We start from the raw sequence: 17,997 nt of genomic DNA on the forward strand, positions 1-17,997 counted from the left end.
ATGATTAAACTAAGTAGTACACGGACAGCTTACCTGTACTATTAAACTCAACCTGTGCCTGGCTCCCAGTAAGAGCTCAATAACCAGATGTTCCTACTTGGTTGTGCCACTGTTGTTGTCTCTACTTGGGGATCTCTCAAGAGCCAAGAAAATGAGGTAACATATAAAAAGAGTATAACACAACAAAGAAGATGTCTGAGAGATTCCAGACATTATTCTTCTCACTGTACATAAATATTAACTTTAGTTAACTGTGCTATGAATTTAGACACCAGCACAAAGCTATTTATTATTTCTAGGAGAACATCACTTCTGGTGTTCCATTTCATTTTGTGATTTCACAAATGGAAGGTCAGTTTTCCGTTTCCATTGCAAATTCCCAACTGGGATAAATGCCAAATAAAATCAAACTTCAAGCCGGGGGCGGGGGGGAATCATTGAAAAACAAAACGAAACAGAACACTCACCTAATGAAAATTCTCTCTTGGAATTATCATCAAATAAAACCAGAAAGTTCAGGAGTAATCCCTGGGAAAATCTGTAGAGGTACCTGATGCTAGTGCCACCCTTTGAAATGTGCATTCATTTTTTTCATTTAGTCTAATTTTGATCATGAAATCCCCCTCTCCCCCAGGAGAATTCATCAGTTCAAATGGAAAAACTCTGGTTCCATAGAACCAACACAGTTAGAAAATGAAATCCTTTGGCTTTGAGTTCACTAACCAGCAATACAGCCATCCAGATGAACACAGGTAACAGAATTTCCCTTGGCCTCAAGAAGCAACTGCGTTCCAATAAAGACTGCTAAACAGAATGCCAATCAGGGACACACCACAAAATTTTCCCTTTTCTAGGATTTCTTTGTGCTATTATAACAGTGGTGGAATCAGCAGATCTGAGGGGACTCTGGTAATCAAAGTGCAGGTGCCAGGAGTGGACATAAACAAATTGTCACACTTTCAGAGAAGGCTTGGGGGGGGTGGCTTCATAAGGGACATTTCAGAGAACCTTACACGCTCCCCCCAGTACCAGGATGACAATGGTACTGCCACAAAATGGATGCCTACTGTGTAGAATGTTTGCCTTGTATTTACGAAACAAGACAGGCTTTTGTTGCATATATAGAGTGCCCGTGTGGGAGTCTGGTTCCCTTTTCCAAAAATCAGGATGCTGAGTCACAACCTGAAAAAGTTACATGGGAATCAATAGTACGTACGGACAACAGCAATATATACCTCAGCCATAAACTGAAAAAGGGAACCAGAAAAGGGAACTTGCTCTGGGAGATAAGAAAATTGCATTCTGCTAAGAGTAATCGGCAAAGTCCTGTAAATATAATATTTAAATATTAGGAATTTTACTGCTTATCAGTCAAGAATAAGCTGATAAACACAGCAATACAGAAATTAACCGAAATCTGCAAACAGAAATGTTAAGAAATGACTACGTATTTGGCAGTTTTTAAATTCCCTTTTGCTTTATAATGGTATTATGTATGTAGTTTATTTAACTTAATATCATCAAATCAACTAGCGGTATCAGCTTCCTATGGCTGCTGTCACAAATTACCACAAACTTGGTAGTTTAAAACAACACACACATATTCTCTTACAGTTCTGAAGGTCAGAAGTCCAAACTCAGTCACGGGGCCACACTACCTGCAGACACTCTTTCCTTGCCTTCTCCAGCTGCTAGAGTTGTATCCCTTGTGGCCCCTTCTCCCATCTTCAAAGCCAGCAGCACAGTTTCTCATTTCACTGTCACACATGCTTCTCTGCAGTCAAATCTCCCTCTGCCTCCTTCTTATATGAACACTGAGATTGCATTCAGAAGCCAACCTGGATAATCCAGGATAATCTCCCCATCTCAAGAGCCTTAACCTAATCTTATCTTCAAGGTCTTTTAGGCAGAGAAGGTAACACTCCCAGGTCTAAGGATTAGAAGCTGGATATCTTTGGGGGTCATTATTCAGTCTACCACACTGGCTAAATTAGCTTTTGCGTCACAAATAATTGTAAACTGAGCAGCATATCACTGTAGTGTCTTAGTTTCCCACGTCTAAATCATTTCTGCATCTATGCAATGTGTTGTCTATGTTGCTTGAAGAAGTTCACTCCTGTCAGTGACCGGCAGTAAGCAAATATTTCTCAAGAAAAAACAAAAAGTTTACTCAGGACCACCTTGAAATCTAAAGGTGCAATGAAAATACCACAAACACGAGCTCTCATTTTATGTTGGGTGACTGCAAAACAGCCTCTTGGAGGTGGAGATATTGGAAGGAAAATTTTTAACAGTCAGGATTTTTAAGGAGTTCATCTCATTTTCATATCTGATTTCTTTAATCTTCACTGAAAACAGGTATTCATTCTTTATGACCAAAGCCAAGAAGTCCTCCAAATACTTTTTTTTCTTTTACTAGAGCCCCTTAGCATGCCCAGAAATCTTTTTTTTTTTAAGTCAGTTAACTATTTTTTAAAATATCTTTTACTCAGAATGAATCATATGCTCAGACTCCCCAGTGACATTTACAGAAAAGAGCATTGGGATATATATTTCAATGACATACACATCTCAGCATAACAGCAACATATTTCAGGGACACAATTCTTCTGGAGAAACAGAAAATTTTGATTTATTGAAGCCACTTAAGCAAAACAAGCAACTAATTAAAGAATACTACTCTGAAAATTTTCAAGCTGAAATACGAAGATGCCAGGGATCTTGTTCTCAGATTTTAACCTAAATCCCTGTTAACTGCTTAAACTACAGAAACATGGAGAAAAATAAGGCTGAAAAAAGACAATCCTGAAAAGAAATCAGTTTAGTATATAAATTAACATTTTCTTGAAGGCCTAGTGAGTGAAACACAACATTTATGATCAGCAGAAATGGCCTGCTTACAGAAAACAGTTATGAGTGGCATAATATTATAATATGCTCTAACTCAACTTCTCTCACCCTTCCAACTTTTAAAATATATTCTAATAATTTTTAACTGCTTTTTTTTTTTTTTGCGGTACGCAGGCCTCTCACTGTTGTGGCCTCTCCCGTTGCGGAGCACAGGCTCCGGACGCGCAGGCTCAGCGGCCATGGCTCACGGGCCCAGCCGCTCTGCGGCATGTGGGATCTTCCCGGACCGGGGCACGAACCCGTGTCCCCTGCATCGGCAGGTGGACTCTCAACCACTGCGCCACCAGGGAAGCCCTTAACTGCTTTTAAACAAGTTAGACACACACATATCCTTTTATGATAATGTTATTTCGATGTCATAAACTAGACACAGGATCATAACTCCTCCCATTATAGGTACTTTCAGAAAGAATAACCTTATATCAGGCATGACATTTTTTGAATTATTTTGGCAGATGCCCATAATTTAGTTGGCTTACATCCAGTATGTAGATGTATTTCTTCCAATTAATATATACTGGTCATGTCCTTGGGAAGTGACATTGCTCAAAAATAAAATTCAGGGAATGGGACACTAGTAATACCTACTTTGAAATCTTTCCCTACTGAAATTAGTGTTGAACTCTGGAGTAATTCATTTGTGTATAAGGGTGAAACAAACATAGATTTTGGAAGAAAAAGTCTGGCCTTGCTTTCATGTATCTGAGGGCCCATCTCTAGGGTGATGATCTTCCAACCAGCAGTCTTGGTCAGGGTCTTCAAAAAACCTCATCCGTGGTTGTTTCTCAAGTATACTAGTTTGCTTGTAACCAACCAAAATAAACACCTGTGGTTTAATAAAAAATAATATTTGATCTTTTTCTTCCTTTGGTTTCTGGCACAGAGTTCCCAGAACATTTGGTGTCTCCTGAGTGATGAGAATGTCTCTGTATACTAATGAGATGACTCTGGTATGTGTGGGGAGGAGGGGTAGGGAGTGAGGGGGCCTAGATAGCTTCAAGATAGGGGTTGGTCACCAGAAACACCAAGGCTTGATTAGAAGCTTGGAACTTTCAGCCCCACCCCTAGACCTTGAGAGAGGGGACAGAGGGGAGGGGCTAGAGATTCACTTCAATCACCAATGGCCAATGATCCAATCAATCGTGCCTACCCCGTGAAACCTCCGTGAAAGCCCTTAAATGACAGAGTTCAGAGAACTTCCAGGGTTGGTGAACAAATCAATGTTCTAGGAGGGTGGCACACCCAGAGAGCACATGGAAGCTCTGTTCTCCCCACCCACATACTTTGCCCTATGCTTCTCTTCCATTGGGCTGTTCCTGAGTTATATCCTTTATAATAAACTCGTAAATGTAAATAAAGTGTTTTCCTGAGTCCTGTGAGTCATTCCAGTGAATGAGTAGGGGATCATGGGAACCAAATTCATAGCCAAGTTGGCTGTATGTATGGGTTGACTCGGGATGTGGAACTTACAAGGAGCATCTGGGGTGAGGGCAGTCTTGAGAAACTGAGCCCTTAAACCTGTGTAGTCTGACATTTACTCAGAGCTGTTAGTGAGAGAATTGAATTGAATGGTTGGACACCCAGCTGGTATTGGAGAATCCAAGAATACCAGATGCTAGACTTTGCCAAAGAACCAACCTTGAGCACAGCAGAGAAGATGGAGGTGAGACTGATAAAGACTTGTGTGAAAAACATGCAGGCTCCCCCTTCCTCTGATGAGAGTTGAATGATTGAACACCTGCTGGCAAGTCCTGCTTGGCCCACAAGCACTTTCTAAAAATCCAAATGACCTAATGGTGAGCATTTAAAATGGGGACATTTTACATTAAAATCCAGATTTCAGGCTGACCTTGAAGAATTAGAAGACACATAGCACTGGACTAGAGCCCCACATGGCAAAACAGGATGGAGCAGAGCAAGAGCAGCCTCCCTCCTCTGAGAGGGCATGTGCCGTGCAGTCACCAGTCTCTTCCATCCGAGCAGCACCTCCACGCCCAAGGCTGACAGCTACCACGTAGCATCCACTCGTTTACATCACTGCTTTGGTTCCTAAGGTCACTGTTTGCATTTTTTGCTACAGACAACATAAAGTTTTATTCTTAGGTCAATTCAGATCATCAGGAACCTGCAGTCTTGGACTGTACTGTGTTGGCCTACTGCAGAATGTCTTTAAGTCACGTTTTGGCTTCATATCCTCTCTTTTCACTCATAGTAACTGCAGTAAATTGCTCTTATGGATGTTAAAGACACTACCACTAAATTTTTAGTGTTCCTTTTATCTAGGATGTGAATCCTATGTAATTTCAGAATTAAAGGCTAGGAAGGGCTTTGTCACCTGGGGAACTGGTGTGCTCCACTCATGATTAGGGAGAACTATGGAAAGGAGTCCCTTTATATCACTAACCATGAAGTAGCCATCCCTCGGTATACATGGGGGATTGGTTTAGGACCTGCAGCCAGATACCAAAATTCATGGATGTTCAAGTCCCATAGTCAGCCCTCCATATCGGCTAGTTCTGCATCCACGGCTTCAACCAACCCCGGATCCTATATTAAGCTTTTGATCCACAGTTGGGTGAATCCAGGAATGCAGAATCTGCAGATTCCGAAAGCTGACTGTATTTATTGGAAAAAAAAAAAAAATCTGCATATAAGTGGACTGAGGGACTGAGCAGTTAAAACCCATGTTGTTCTATGGTCAACTGTAATTCTGAGTCAACTATACAACTAATAACAGGCCATTTAGTGTTCTATTTTTCATCTCAATTTATATGTTCCCTAGCCTGGACTTTCAGTTTTTAATTAGTATTTTACAATTTTTTTTATAAGGGTAACACAGAGAAAATATATGAATATGTGGATAATTGCAACCTCATTCCTTGTGCTACCTCCTAAGGGAAACTCTGGGTTTGATTCTCAGCTTTTTCCCCTTTCCCTAGTTCTGGGCTTATTGACACAAATGTGAGAAATAAATTAGCAGGAGGAGAGAAGTGGAGAAGAATATACAATGAGAGAGGAAATAGAAGAAAAGATATCGGGACTTCCCTGGTGGCGCAGTAGTTAGGAATCTGCCTGCCAACGCAGGGGACACGGGTTCGAGCCCTGGTCCAGGAGGACCCCACATGCCGCAGAGCAACTAGACCCGTGCGCCACAACTACTGAGCCTGTGCTCTAGAGCCCACGAGCCACAACTGCTGAGCCTGTGTGCCACAACTACTGAAGCCCGTGCGCCTAGAGCCCGTGCTCCGCAGCAAGAGAAATCACCACAATGAGAGGCCCACGCACTGCAACGAAGAGTGGCCCCCGCTCGCTGCAGCTAGAGAAAGCCCGCATGCAGCAACGAAGACCCAATGCAGCCAAAAATAAATAAATAAAAACAAATAGATTAATTAATTAATTTTTTTAAAAAAAAGAAGAAAAATACCTAAAAATGAAGGTGGAAAGAAGGAGAAAGGTAAGGACTGACTGGATTTGAGGAGACCCTTTGTGTAGGTTTCAAGACAGAGAAAGTTTGGGGAGATAGCTGACAGCCATGTAAAAGTTCAGAGAGATGGGCAAAGAGGATTTTTTTAAAGTTCTATTACATATAATGCATTTACTCCCCTTTTGGATGTTTTCTGAGAGGTGAAGTAAGTATTTGAATTATTTTCAATTATTTTCACTGTCATACTTATTTCTTTGAATATGACTTAATGCTGGGACTGGACCACAACAAGTCTGCTTATATATATGGGTTACATAAATGTAGTTTTTATAAGGTGCCTCAAATCTCTATGGAATAAGATGGGGCATGAATGAATGAATGAACAGATAAGAAATAAACAAACTTCAGTGCTGCAATGATAAAGCAGGCTAATTATAAGTTATCTATGTCAAATTCCACAAATCGTTAAAATCCTTGAATCCCAGCATGTCACATAGACTAAAAGGGACTAATACCACAGTGAAGTTGCTTGATACCCTTACAATGACAGAAATCAAACTCTGCCCAAAACCAATGTACTAATTTAAAGAATATAAGGTGCTCTGAGGGGGACAACTACCCTGAAACCTAACAACTCCCTCACCACTCAAACACCTGCCCATTTCCCCAGATAAAGAGAAATGGACTTTTCCATCATTAACTCTTCTTCATACTTAATATGTCACTTGGCACACGGAAACAAAATTCATTATATGCCATTAACTGAGTAATCAAACCACCTTCTACAAGAGCAGTCTTTACCAAGAAACTTTCGCTTTGATTTTATTACATTTTCTTTTTGATTTTTTAATAGTAGTTGATAAAAGGCAAGGTAATTTCATATAGATTTGCATTTGTTTATGTAGTTTTCATTGTTCTGATCTGAGAAATTCCTTTTAATTTCCGTACACATTATGGAACTCTTTTACACCTTTATAATATTGGAATAATAGTCATCCAAATTTCCTGTGGATTTCCATGTTCCTGTGTTAGGCCATAAAAAACTCAGCTGGACTTTATTCTGGCTGAGATTGAAGAAGCTTCTGAACAAAACCAAAATATAATGATAACAATATTTCATAAGATGAGGGAAAATAAATATGTTTTTAACTATCACTGAGATGCTCTGCAGGGAGTATACTAGTTGCAGTTCAAATGAAAGTCAAACAAAGGAAAGTTTCATTGCTGTTTATATGGATTAGCACAAAGAAGCCCCAATCAGTAAAAAGCAAGGCTCAATATTTAACCCATGTATTACACATTACAATTTCACAGCAACACGGGCAAAAACTAAAATTCAGCATTTATCAACTATTATATCCTTAGTAAATCTATTATACACACAAAAAATAAGGAGTTCTTCATCAATATATATTAATTCCTCTATATTCAGATATTGTTTAGAGGACTTGTGATGTTAAAGCACTAAGTTGAGTTTTCAAAATTCTACATAAAGCTGTCACAATATTAAAGATTCTAAAATGGTAAAATAATAATAATTTAAAATAATTACCTAAGCTAATAAAAAATTTATCTTTTCCATCTTGTTTTCCAAGAAGCACAAATCATAAAATTTCAGGTAGGAAAGCTCCTTAAAAGTCATCTCACTGAATTATCTATCCAGTGATGGGATTAACAATTATATTTACAGACCCTTTCCAAACACTCCAGTGCCTAGAAATTCACCAAGACGCAACATATATCATTCTTCTTTTTAAAACTCAACTCCAGTGCCTAGTTCAGTATCTGATACACTATAGATAATTGTAGTAGACTTTTGTTGACCTCCCTACAATCTGTTCCTCCTTGTTTTGCCATCAAGGACCAATTTTCAATAAATATACCCTTCCCCCACTTTTAATACCGTATCTGGGTAGGGTTCCACCCCAGCTCTAGGGATGAAAAACACAGTTGGTCCTTGAACAATATTAAGTTTGAACTGCACAGGTCCACTTACATGGGGATTGTTTTCAAGAGGTAACACTACAGTACTACATGATCTGAGGTTGGTTGAAGCTGTGGATGCAGAACCATGGACACATCAGAACTGCAGAGATGGACAGCCAACTATAAATTATATGTGGGTTTTTGACTATATGGAAGGTCAGCACCCATAACTCCTGTGTTGGTCAAGGGTCAACTGTATTTAACCCAGGCCAATCAAAGCACCGAGGCTCCTCCTGCACAGCTGCCCAGAACCAGCACATGATCGAAGCTGGTCCAATCAGAGTGAACCTCAGGTCTCACGTGAACTACAGGTAACACACTCACTTTGCCTACTGTTGCACAGGGGAGATCCTGTGTTGTCAGTGTTTATCAAGTAAATCCTGGGAGGGAAGACAAAAGAATGGAAGAGCTTATACACAGAGAAACTGAGTCATGACAACATTATTTGGGGCCCAAATCAAGGTATTCTTTAAGTCAAATCTAAAATCTATCTCAGGACTTTTTAACTTATGGGTGCCAGTAAATCTCCCAACTCCTTGCCCCCTAAGCTGGTTTGATCTGTTTTCTGTTACTTGACACCACCCACCCCTCAAAAAGAGAGTTCAGACTATTGTGTAAATTTACATGTGAGTGACTCCAAAATGTGGACTGTCTGAGCTGGGGTTGGATAGCAGCTGGGAAGTTCGCCATCTTTGTCATGTGACAATAAAATGGATGCTGTATGCTAAAACTAGATCATGTGTCTATCAGGACTGCATTATTAGGGGACTTAAGAGAATTTTTAGGATTCTAGAGTAAACTGTCTACTTATTTAGCCTTCAGTAAGGTCTTCCAAAAAGAGACAAGTTTGGGCTGTAACTGATCTGCTGAAAGTAGAGCCAGATGAAAATACAATTTCACGAAGAGAAAACCTTTGTTTGCGGCTAAGGTGTGGTGACCTAGAGTCTTGCAGAGGTGGGAAAGCCAAATTATCTGCCCCAAACTAAAGTCAGTACAAGGAAAGTAGGGGGCTTCACTATTCTTTTTTTTTTTTTAAGTCTTTATTGAATTTGTTACAATATTGCTTCTGTTTTATGTTTTGGTTTTTTTGGCCATGAGGCATGTGGGATCTTAGCTCCCTGACCAGGGATGGAACCCGCACCCCCTGCATTGGAAGGTAAGGTGTTAACCACTGGACCGCCAGGGAGGGACTTCACTATTCTGAGATGAGGATTTGTGAGAAGCTGATCTTCCTCAGGCCCCTTACCTCCAGTTATTCCCTCTGCCAGACACACGTGATGATGGCCCCATTGCACAAATGCAGCAGAAATACAGCCCAGGGCTCCTAAGAAGGAAATCAGTAGTGCCTCCCCAGCTCAGGTCACTGGTTTTCACTGCCCTGAAGCACAGACCCAGAGGGTAGTGCTACTCTCAAGGCTAAGGAGATGGGCTGAGTACCAGCCCACAGCTGAGAGACCAAAATTCTCAAGCCAAATTCTATCTTCATCCAAAGACCGTGGCTCCGCCAAGGCTATGGTTCTGGTTTCCAGCCATGGTGTTTGGCCAATGAAAACAGAATGAAAGCCTGCTAAATTTTTTAATGGAATTGTATTGCCAGGAAAAAAAAACCCTGATTTGTCAAACAAAATGGATTTGTAACTGCTCAACTCCCAAACGAATCCCTCGATCCCCAAATCTATGCCATCAGAAGATGGCTACTAGAGAAGTCCGGCTCCCAGAAGGTTCCTCCTCCAAGCTGTCAAAACAGTGGATGAGAGTAAGCGGCTCTGAGCAGAACTGGGGCTGCCCAGGGAACTGATCCGCCACCAGAGCAGCAGAACCTGCCCCCTGGCCGAGTACAGCACACCGCTGGCCACCGTGCGCGCCTTCCCAGGTTGCCTTTCCCAAACCAGAGTTTTCTTATTTTTATTTTTGTTTTTTTCCAAATGGGAGTTTTCACTTAGGGAGACTCTAAGCTGGACAACTACATGAGCCCTTTCCCACCCAGGAAGGTGTGGGGCTGGAGCTGAGGCAGTCTGCTTGTCACCACATAATGAGGGTTCGGAGCCACCCCTGGCAGCTCCCTGTGGGGTCCACGAATGGAGAGGAAACAGCTGAGAGATATAGTGTATGAACCCACTTAGTGCCCTGTCTACTCTTGGAGATTTTTTTTCCCACTTGCATGAAAAGGAACACTAAACAATGATGACTTACAAGTAAATCAACGGCATCTATAAAGTTCTGCGTGAGACTGAATGCCATATTCCACCTCTGAAGTTTCTATCCATTGGTTTGACTTCCCGCTTGCACCAGAGAACTGAGATTTCTGCTCCTTGTGGCAGGCCTTTCAAAATGTGAGACAGCGAGCACACCCATGCCTCACACCAAGTTTTTTTCTTCTTCTGACTAAATACCTCCAGTCTTTTCCATCTCTCTTCACACAAGATACGCGTATGCTCCTACTATGCTCATTGCTCTCAAACGAACACAGTTCAGTGCCTGCAGAATCTCATCTGGGCCTGGGCAGGCAGGCATGGAATCTGCTATTCCCTCGTCAGGGTGACACTAGCTGCTTAGGGCTGTCACAGCACACTGTCCAGTGTGGAACAGTCTCTTAGAAAATACTGGTGACTGGATGGATGGTAAAGGAGCAAGGGAAAAAGAAAGGAAGGAGAGAAAGAAGAAAGAAAAATAAGAAAGACATAAAATGAGGAAAGACAAAAAAGACAGGAAAAGAGAAGGAAGGAAGGGGGAAGGAGAAACTTAACAGACCAAGACATCCCCAAGTAGCAACTTTTAAAAGCATGTGTTTTACAGCAGAATGGTAACATCCTATGAAAAACACTGCTTGTAGCCGCATAGCACAGGGAGATCAGCTCGGTGCTTTGTGACACCTAGAGGGGTGGGAGGGAGGTGCAAGAGGGAAGAGATATGGGAACATATGTATAGGTATAACTGATTCACTTTGTTACAAAGTAGAAACTAACACACCATTGTAAAGCAATTATACTCCAATAAAGATGTTAAAAAATAAATAAATAAAATAAAAAAAACACTGCTTGTGGGAGTGCAAACTGGGACAAAAGTTTTGGAGGGCAATTTGGAGTAATTATTGAAATTTTAACTGTACATAGGCTGTGATGACTGCTAGGAGTTTATTCTACAGAAATATTTGCACAAAAACACAAAGATATGTATAAAATGCAATTCAATGCAACAATGTAATAGCAAAAAAATGGAGCCATCATGGAAAGATGTCTATATTACATATAGCATTAAGTTTTCAAAAAGGAAGCTACAGCAAGTAAGAGAAAACATGATTATATGTGCATGAATATATCTGAAAGGATAGGCATGATTCTATTACCCAGGTTTCCTTTGAGGAACAGAAATTGCAGACGAGAGGGGGAAAAAAGAAGGTCAGAGGACTTTAAAAGTCATGTGTGCTACACTCTTTTATACTGTTTGAATTTCTTATTGTTACCACTTACTGCTGTTTCAAATCATGAAAAAATGGTGAACAGGGAACTCTGCTCAGTACTCTGTAATGACCTACACGGCAACAGGATCTTAAAAAAGAGTGGATATATGTATATGTATAACTGATTCACTTTTCTGTACAGCAGAAACTAACACAACATTGTAAATCAACTATACTCCAATAAAAATTAATTCAAACAAAAAAAATAAAAAAAGGGTGAGCCTCTGCAATTAGTTAAAACCGTATTTTCTCAATTATTCTTCTGTTCCTCTAGTCCCTATTTCTCGTTCTAACAAGAATAATGCTTCAGTGTGCAGTGCCCTTGACCCGTTAGGATACCAAGCTTGGTGGCACAGGTGAATTACACACTCATCCCAGCGACACTGCAGTCACAGAGCAGCTGGCGTCAGGAAATGCTCTACGCAGGGTGCAGCAGTGATGGGGCCAGCAGAGGCTGGGGGCTGTGAGGCCCCAGGAGACGATTTCTAATTCTGGTCTCATCTGACCCTTCAGCTGCAATCAACACTACTGACCAGACGTTTTCTGGCCTTCTTGACACCACCACCTCTTGGTGTGGAGGGGTCTCTCCATCTCAAACCCCCTTGTGCTTGTGTTCAGGAGGAAGGCCGCCGGCGACAAGGAGGTGGTGCCCAGGTGAACACTGATGAGATCAGAGAGACTGGCAGAGGCTGGGACACACAGGCCTTCTACCAGAATAAGGAGTTTAGAGTTTATTTCAAGGGCTATGAAAAGCCACTGGAAGATTCAGTGCAGGGAATGAGATGATCTGATTTGTGTTTTAAAAGTTTTTCTCGGGGGCTTCCCTGGTGGCACAGTGGTTGAGAGTCCGCCTGCCAATGCAGGGGACACGGGTTCGTGCCCCGGTCCGGGAGGATCCCACATGCCGCGGAGCGGCTGGGCCCGTGAGCCATGGCCGCTGGGCCTGCGCGTCTGGAGCCCGTGCTCAGCAACGGGAGAGGCCACAGCAGTGAGAGGCCCACGTACCGCAAAAAAAAAAAAAAAAAAAGTTTTTCTCTGGCTCCTACATGAAGAATGGGTTGTAAAGGGCAAGGATGGAGGTGAGGAGTTCAGTTAAATGCTATGGCAGCTATCCAGAAGAGAGGTGATGGGAATCAGGAGGTGAAGTGGACGGATTTAGGTTATGTTCTGGAGGTAAAGTCCACAGGGCTTGCTAATGGATTAGGTGTGGAAAGTGAGGGAAAGAAGGTTGAAACTGACTCCTAGATTTTTGGCTTAAGCTAATGGGAAGCCGTGCTTACTGTGATGGGGAAGATGAGGGACGGAGCAGGTTTGGGACTTGTCTCCCCACACTGTCTTCTCAGAAGACTCACTGCCCATGCTTCCATTTTCCAAACTCCTGACTCTCAACTTTATATCTGCAGTTCAGGATTATGCTCCGAGCTTCTTCCCTGTGGATCCAATCACCTACTCCACTTTTCTATGCACTCTTCACAGCACACCAAACTCAAGATGACCAAAACTGAGCCTGAAAGTTGCCTCCCCAAATCCTGCTTTCCCTGAGGTGAAACTTACCATTATGTACTTACTGGAGTACATACCACTATTCATTAAGCTATTTACATAGAAACCTGGACCCTGGATTCTGCTCCATTTTGATCTCCACACTCCACCGTTGCTACTTCCTACTGATTTTACCTTCCTTCTACCTTTATACAAGCTCTCCCTCTACCGAGAATGCATCCCATCACCCTTTAGCTACCTCATCCCTATCACCCCTCAGAGATCAGGTCAAACATTCCTTCCTCAAGAAGGCCTTCCCTGATCCTCAGACTTGGTTAGGTCTCCCAGCTATAGACTCTCTGCTGCCATCTATCAATACTTTCTCTTTGCAGCACTTAGCAATAGTGTAATTGAGTAATTATTTCAATTAGCTGTGTAATAGCTGGCTCCCCCATTAGAATGTAAACTGCATGAGATAAGGGACAGTGTCTGTTTTAGTTATCACGGAAGGCTCAGTGCTTTGCACAGTATCCAGGCTATACAACAGAACCAAAATATACATTGTGGAATGAGTGAATGAATGAATGAAAATTCCCTAACTAGCCACTAGCTGACCCTGGTTAAATAACAACCTCTCAAGGCTCACTAACTCATCTCTACCAAGAAGTTAGCTTAAGTGGCTTTTAAGGTATTTTTTAGCCCTAAATGTCTATAAAAATAAAAAACTAAGTAAATAAATATAAACCATATGGAGATTCATTATACAGAAAATAAAAAATCTTCATTATGTTTTTTTGAAATGTTTTAAAATTTTCTTACAGCTGCAGAGGACTATTTTATGTCCACATGTATTTAATAAGTATTATTTATATCAATATTTTTAAGTCACTTTAGTTGTATCTAGTGATTTCAGATAAGTGTTTCATGACAGCTCGTTTTCCATGGTTAAAGCCAAACAGGTTTGTTTATTAAAAACAAAAACAAAAATAAGCCACCCACAAGTTCCTTTGAATACTCTCCCACTGTGTATCAAAGTATATCTTATTTTTAAAGATTCTTTACCGTTTCTCGATAATCTGCCTACCAAATATTTTTGCATGCATTATGATTTTTAAAAAACAATGAAAACTTCACAGCTTAACATGACAGTTTTTTTTTTTTTAAAGGGCCATTATTATTTCTCAGAGGAAACAATTTTGTAGAACCAACAAAAAGGAAGGAGGAAACAGAGGGAAAGAGGCCCTGCTTATGCTAGTGACCGCTCTATAATTTCTCTACAGGAAGAAGCGAGGGGCAGAAATGAGTTTTAGAAAGCTTAAGGAAGACTTGGGGACTTGTGTTAAAGCTGCATCTTTTATTAGGACTACACGTTTCTCTGGGGTGGCATGGAGGAGTACTGACGGCAGTGGCATGAGGGAGGATGCTAAAGCCCCCAGAGCATCCTGCCTCCACCCAGACTGACACCAAAGGCCTGCCCCACTTACTTCTTCCAAGCGTTTTAGTTGTCTGCCTAGACAACTAAATAGTTTATGTGTCTGTGCGTGATCTTCACTATGAGCACATTTGTCTTTCCTGGTTTCTGCTTCTTCCTTAATTTATCATTTTCTCCACAATGAGGTCAAACTATGAGAATCACTTAAAATTTATGACCTCGAATTAATAAGTCACTAAATTTCTAGGACCAACAGTTTTACTTCATGGTCACATAGATTGGAGCAAAATTTTATCTTGAAAAAATTAGTTTCATTAAACACAATGTCTAGCAGTTGGAAAATAATTTAGATAAGATGCAAGAAAGAAAGTTATTCAGTGGCTCCAGAGAGAAACTGAAACTAGTAACAGAATTTTGGTGGGCAGAACATGTGGCAGGGGAGAGAGCAGGCTCAGAGACCATGCCACACTGGGGACACAGGATGATGACATCACACTGGTGTGAGATCTGGACCAACCTGGCTGTGGAAAACAACAGAAGCTTCTGAGATCCTAGCTGTCCTTCATGAGTCCTGCCAAAGAACTTCCCACTCATAGCAGCACTTCCCTAGGAGGTAAACTTGGTGCTGTGTTTCATTATACCTGGTTGTGAATTCTGAGTAGCCCATCAGCCAAAGCTGATTTTAAAAACTCAATTTCTAAGTCGGAAAGACAATGACAAATACCATATGATATCACTTATATGTGGAATCTAAAATATGATACAAATAAACATATCTATGAAACAGGAACAGACTCACAGACATAGAGAACAGACTTGTGGTTGCCAAGGGGGAGGGGGGTGGGAGAGGGAAAGATTGGGAGTTTGAGATTAGCAGATGCAAACCAGTATATACAGGATGGATAAACAACAAGATCCTACTGTATAGCACAGGATATATTCAATAGCTTGTGATAAACCATAATGGAGAAGGATATGAAAAGAATATATATATACATGTATAACTGAGTCACTTTGCTGTACAGCAGAAACTAACATTACATTGTAAATGAACTATGCTTCAATAAAATTTTTAAAATTAATATTAAAAAAATTAGAAACTCAACTTCTGAGCATCTTTGGTACCCTAGACCTTCATGGGCCATAAATGAAGCCTCTTTACTGACCAATGACAAATGGGACTTGTTAAAACTAATTGTTTGTGGGCTTATGGACTCATTCTTCCTCTCCAGAATTCAAACTTCAATCCTTCATTAGCATTAACAATGAATTCGTGTGTGATTTCTTACCTAGCAAGTAATAAAGTAATTCAGTGCTTGTTTTATTGATTGCTATAATAGTTAAAAGAGAAAGAGTAAAGTACTGGGGGCTCCCTGTAAGGGAGGGGGGTTTGAAAGCAACCAAAATTTGACCAGGTTGTGTTAGTTAGGACAAAGTGGCAGAGAACCTCCCAACAATTATCAAAACCATCAGTCAAGAGGAACCTGTCCAGACACATGGTCAAGGGATTGATCCACAATGGAAAAAAACTGAAATGATTCTCTAGTGACTTGGAAGTTCTGGGTAGGAATCTTGTGGATTTGGATCTTCAACGATGTTCTCCTCTTACCTTTCAGTTGAAGATTGTGACTGTAAATCAAAAGGAAGATATCTAAGTATACAGTAGGTAGTGCAAGACAACTCACCCAAATGATCTAAGGAAATCTCTCTCAGTGTCCCAGTCACACGCAATCTCATATGCACTTCCATGTGACCATGCATCTACCCAGTCTTCCCTCCTTCATTCTCTCTTTATGGTATTGAAGACAGCCCAATGTCACCTCTTTGACGATGATGCCCAAGCTCCTTTGGACAGTCACTTCTTTTGCCCCACACTCATAGCACTTGGCAGTCACACCGGTTCCAGTATTTATCCCATTGTTACTACCTTATAAGCATCCTGTTATTACACCAGACCGTGCATTCTTACAAGTGTTTCCTGAGGGAAAGGACAGATGGGTACGACTTCAAGGCCACAGTCTAAAAGGGAAATGGCTCAAGAGGCATACGTTCTTTCAAAACAATTTTGCCAACTCCATCACAGATGAGCCTGTTGGAGAGGCAAAGCAGAAAGCATCTCCAGAAACAAATGTTTCCTGATGAGCCCATGTTTTCAATGGGCATGAATACGGGATGGCAGAAAGGCACGTAATGAAACTCAAACAAAAGCAACACACAAATGACACAAACCTCTAAGAACAACAATGGACAGCTGAAGATCTGAATGAATAGACGTTTGTAAACAATGTGAAGGAAAAAGTAACAAGGAAATTCTATGGATGTTGAGAGGATGAGAAGTAATAGGCCCACTGCCTATGGCACCCAGGATGAAGTTAACTTACAAGAGAGATAAAGTGGATCTAGTCCAATCCTATTTTGCAGCTCTATCGAACAGACTAGGTGAAAAACTAAAAAGCACAGAGCATCCATGGCTAAGAAGAAAGTGAAATCCAGGATGAAGTCTCTATCCCTATAAGAAGCAACTCCTTGAGTGGTAGAACCATTACCAGTAAGAATCACAGAAAAAGATTAAAAGAAAAAAAATCCTGGTTAAAAAGAAAAACAACACAGATTAAATCCTGGTTAAAAAGAAAAACAACACAGATTCTAGAAATGACACACTAAAAGCAGCTTGATACCAACTCCCAAAAAACAAACTGACAGATGTCAGACAAATCATTTGTGATTGCTTAAAGATGAATTATTGGCTGCCTGGAGCCACCACTGGTATGCTAAAATGAGTGAATACAAACTAAAATAATTATCTTTTTAATACGGCTGCTAGATTTGGCATATTGATGGACAAGTCACAGGAGGCGGTATATCAAGATTTCACTAAGGCTCTTGAATATGTCTGTTGCTACCTTCTTAAAGGTAAGATGGAAATAGCCAAGCTAGAGAATTTGGTTAAGCAAACTTAGAGAAAATTGATTTACAGCAAGTAGAAAGACTTAAAGATAATTATTTAACTACTAATGGTAGTAGTTCAATAATGAATATGCCAGACTGCATAAAAGCTCTCCAATCCAGCATTTTTATCAACTATTTGGATAAGGACGTAGAAGGCATGCTGTTCAGGCTGTGTAATTTGGCCCAAGCTGGAAAGGACAGCAAATAGGTTTGATGTTGAAAATCAGGCTTCAAACTTCCTGGTAACTGAATAATGAATGGAAAACAAGATAAAATTAAAATTACAATTCACAAGGAAAAACACTCTTTTCCCTCAGTGTGAGTATGATTGTCAACAAACTAAGGAAATATGAT

General features: G+C 40.8%; 1 protein-coding gene across 5 annotated transcripts in view; it reads right to left on the reverse strand.

The window, feature by feature from the left end:
- NCOA7 (nuclear receptor coactivator 7) overlaps positions 1-17,997 on the reverse strand; it is a 144,293-nt gene that overhangs the window by 86,197 nt on the left and 40,099 nt on the right. Inside the window, exon 1 of one of the 5 annotated variants that reach the window (XM_027087078.1) lies at positions 4,760-4,982. The exons of 2 other annotated variants lie outside the window; for them this stretch is intronic. In XM_027087078.1, coding sequence (XP_026942879.1) covers positions 4,760-4,857 — 98 coding nt within the window. In that variant the 5' untranslated portion in view covers positions 4,858-4,982. Of the gene's footprint in view, positions 1-4,759; positions 4,989-16,303; positions 16,324-17,997 lie in introns of those variants that run through there. 2 more of the 5 variants (XM_027087093.1, XM_027087080.1) reach the window with 2 other exon arrangements.

The sequence above is a fragment of the Aethalodelphis obliquidens genome, unplaced genomic scaffold, assembly GCF_003676395.1.
Source record: "Aethalodelphis obliquidens isolate GAN/ISIS:26980383/991018 unplaced genomic scaffold, ASM367639v1 scaffold3, whole genome shotgun sequence".
In the NCBI taxonomy this organism is placed as follows: Eukaryota; Metazoa; Chordata; class Mammalia; order Artiodactyla; family Delphinidae; genus Aethalodelphis; species Aethalodelphis obliquidens.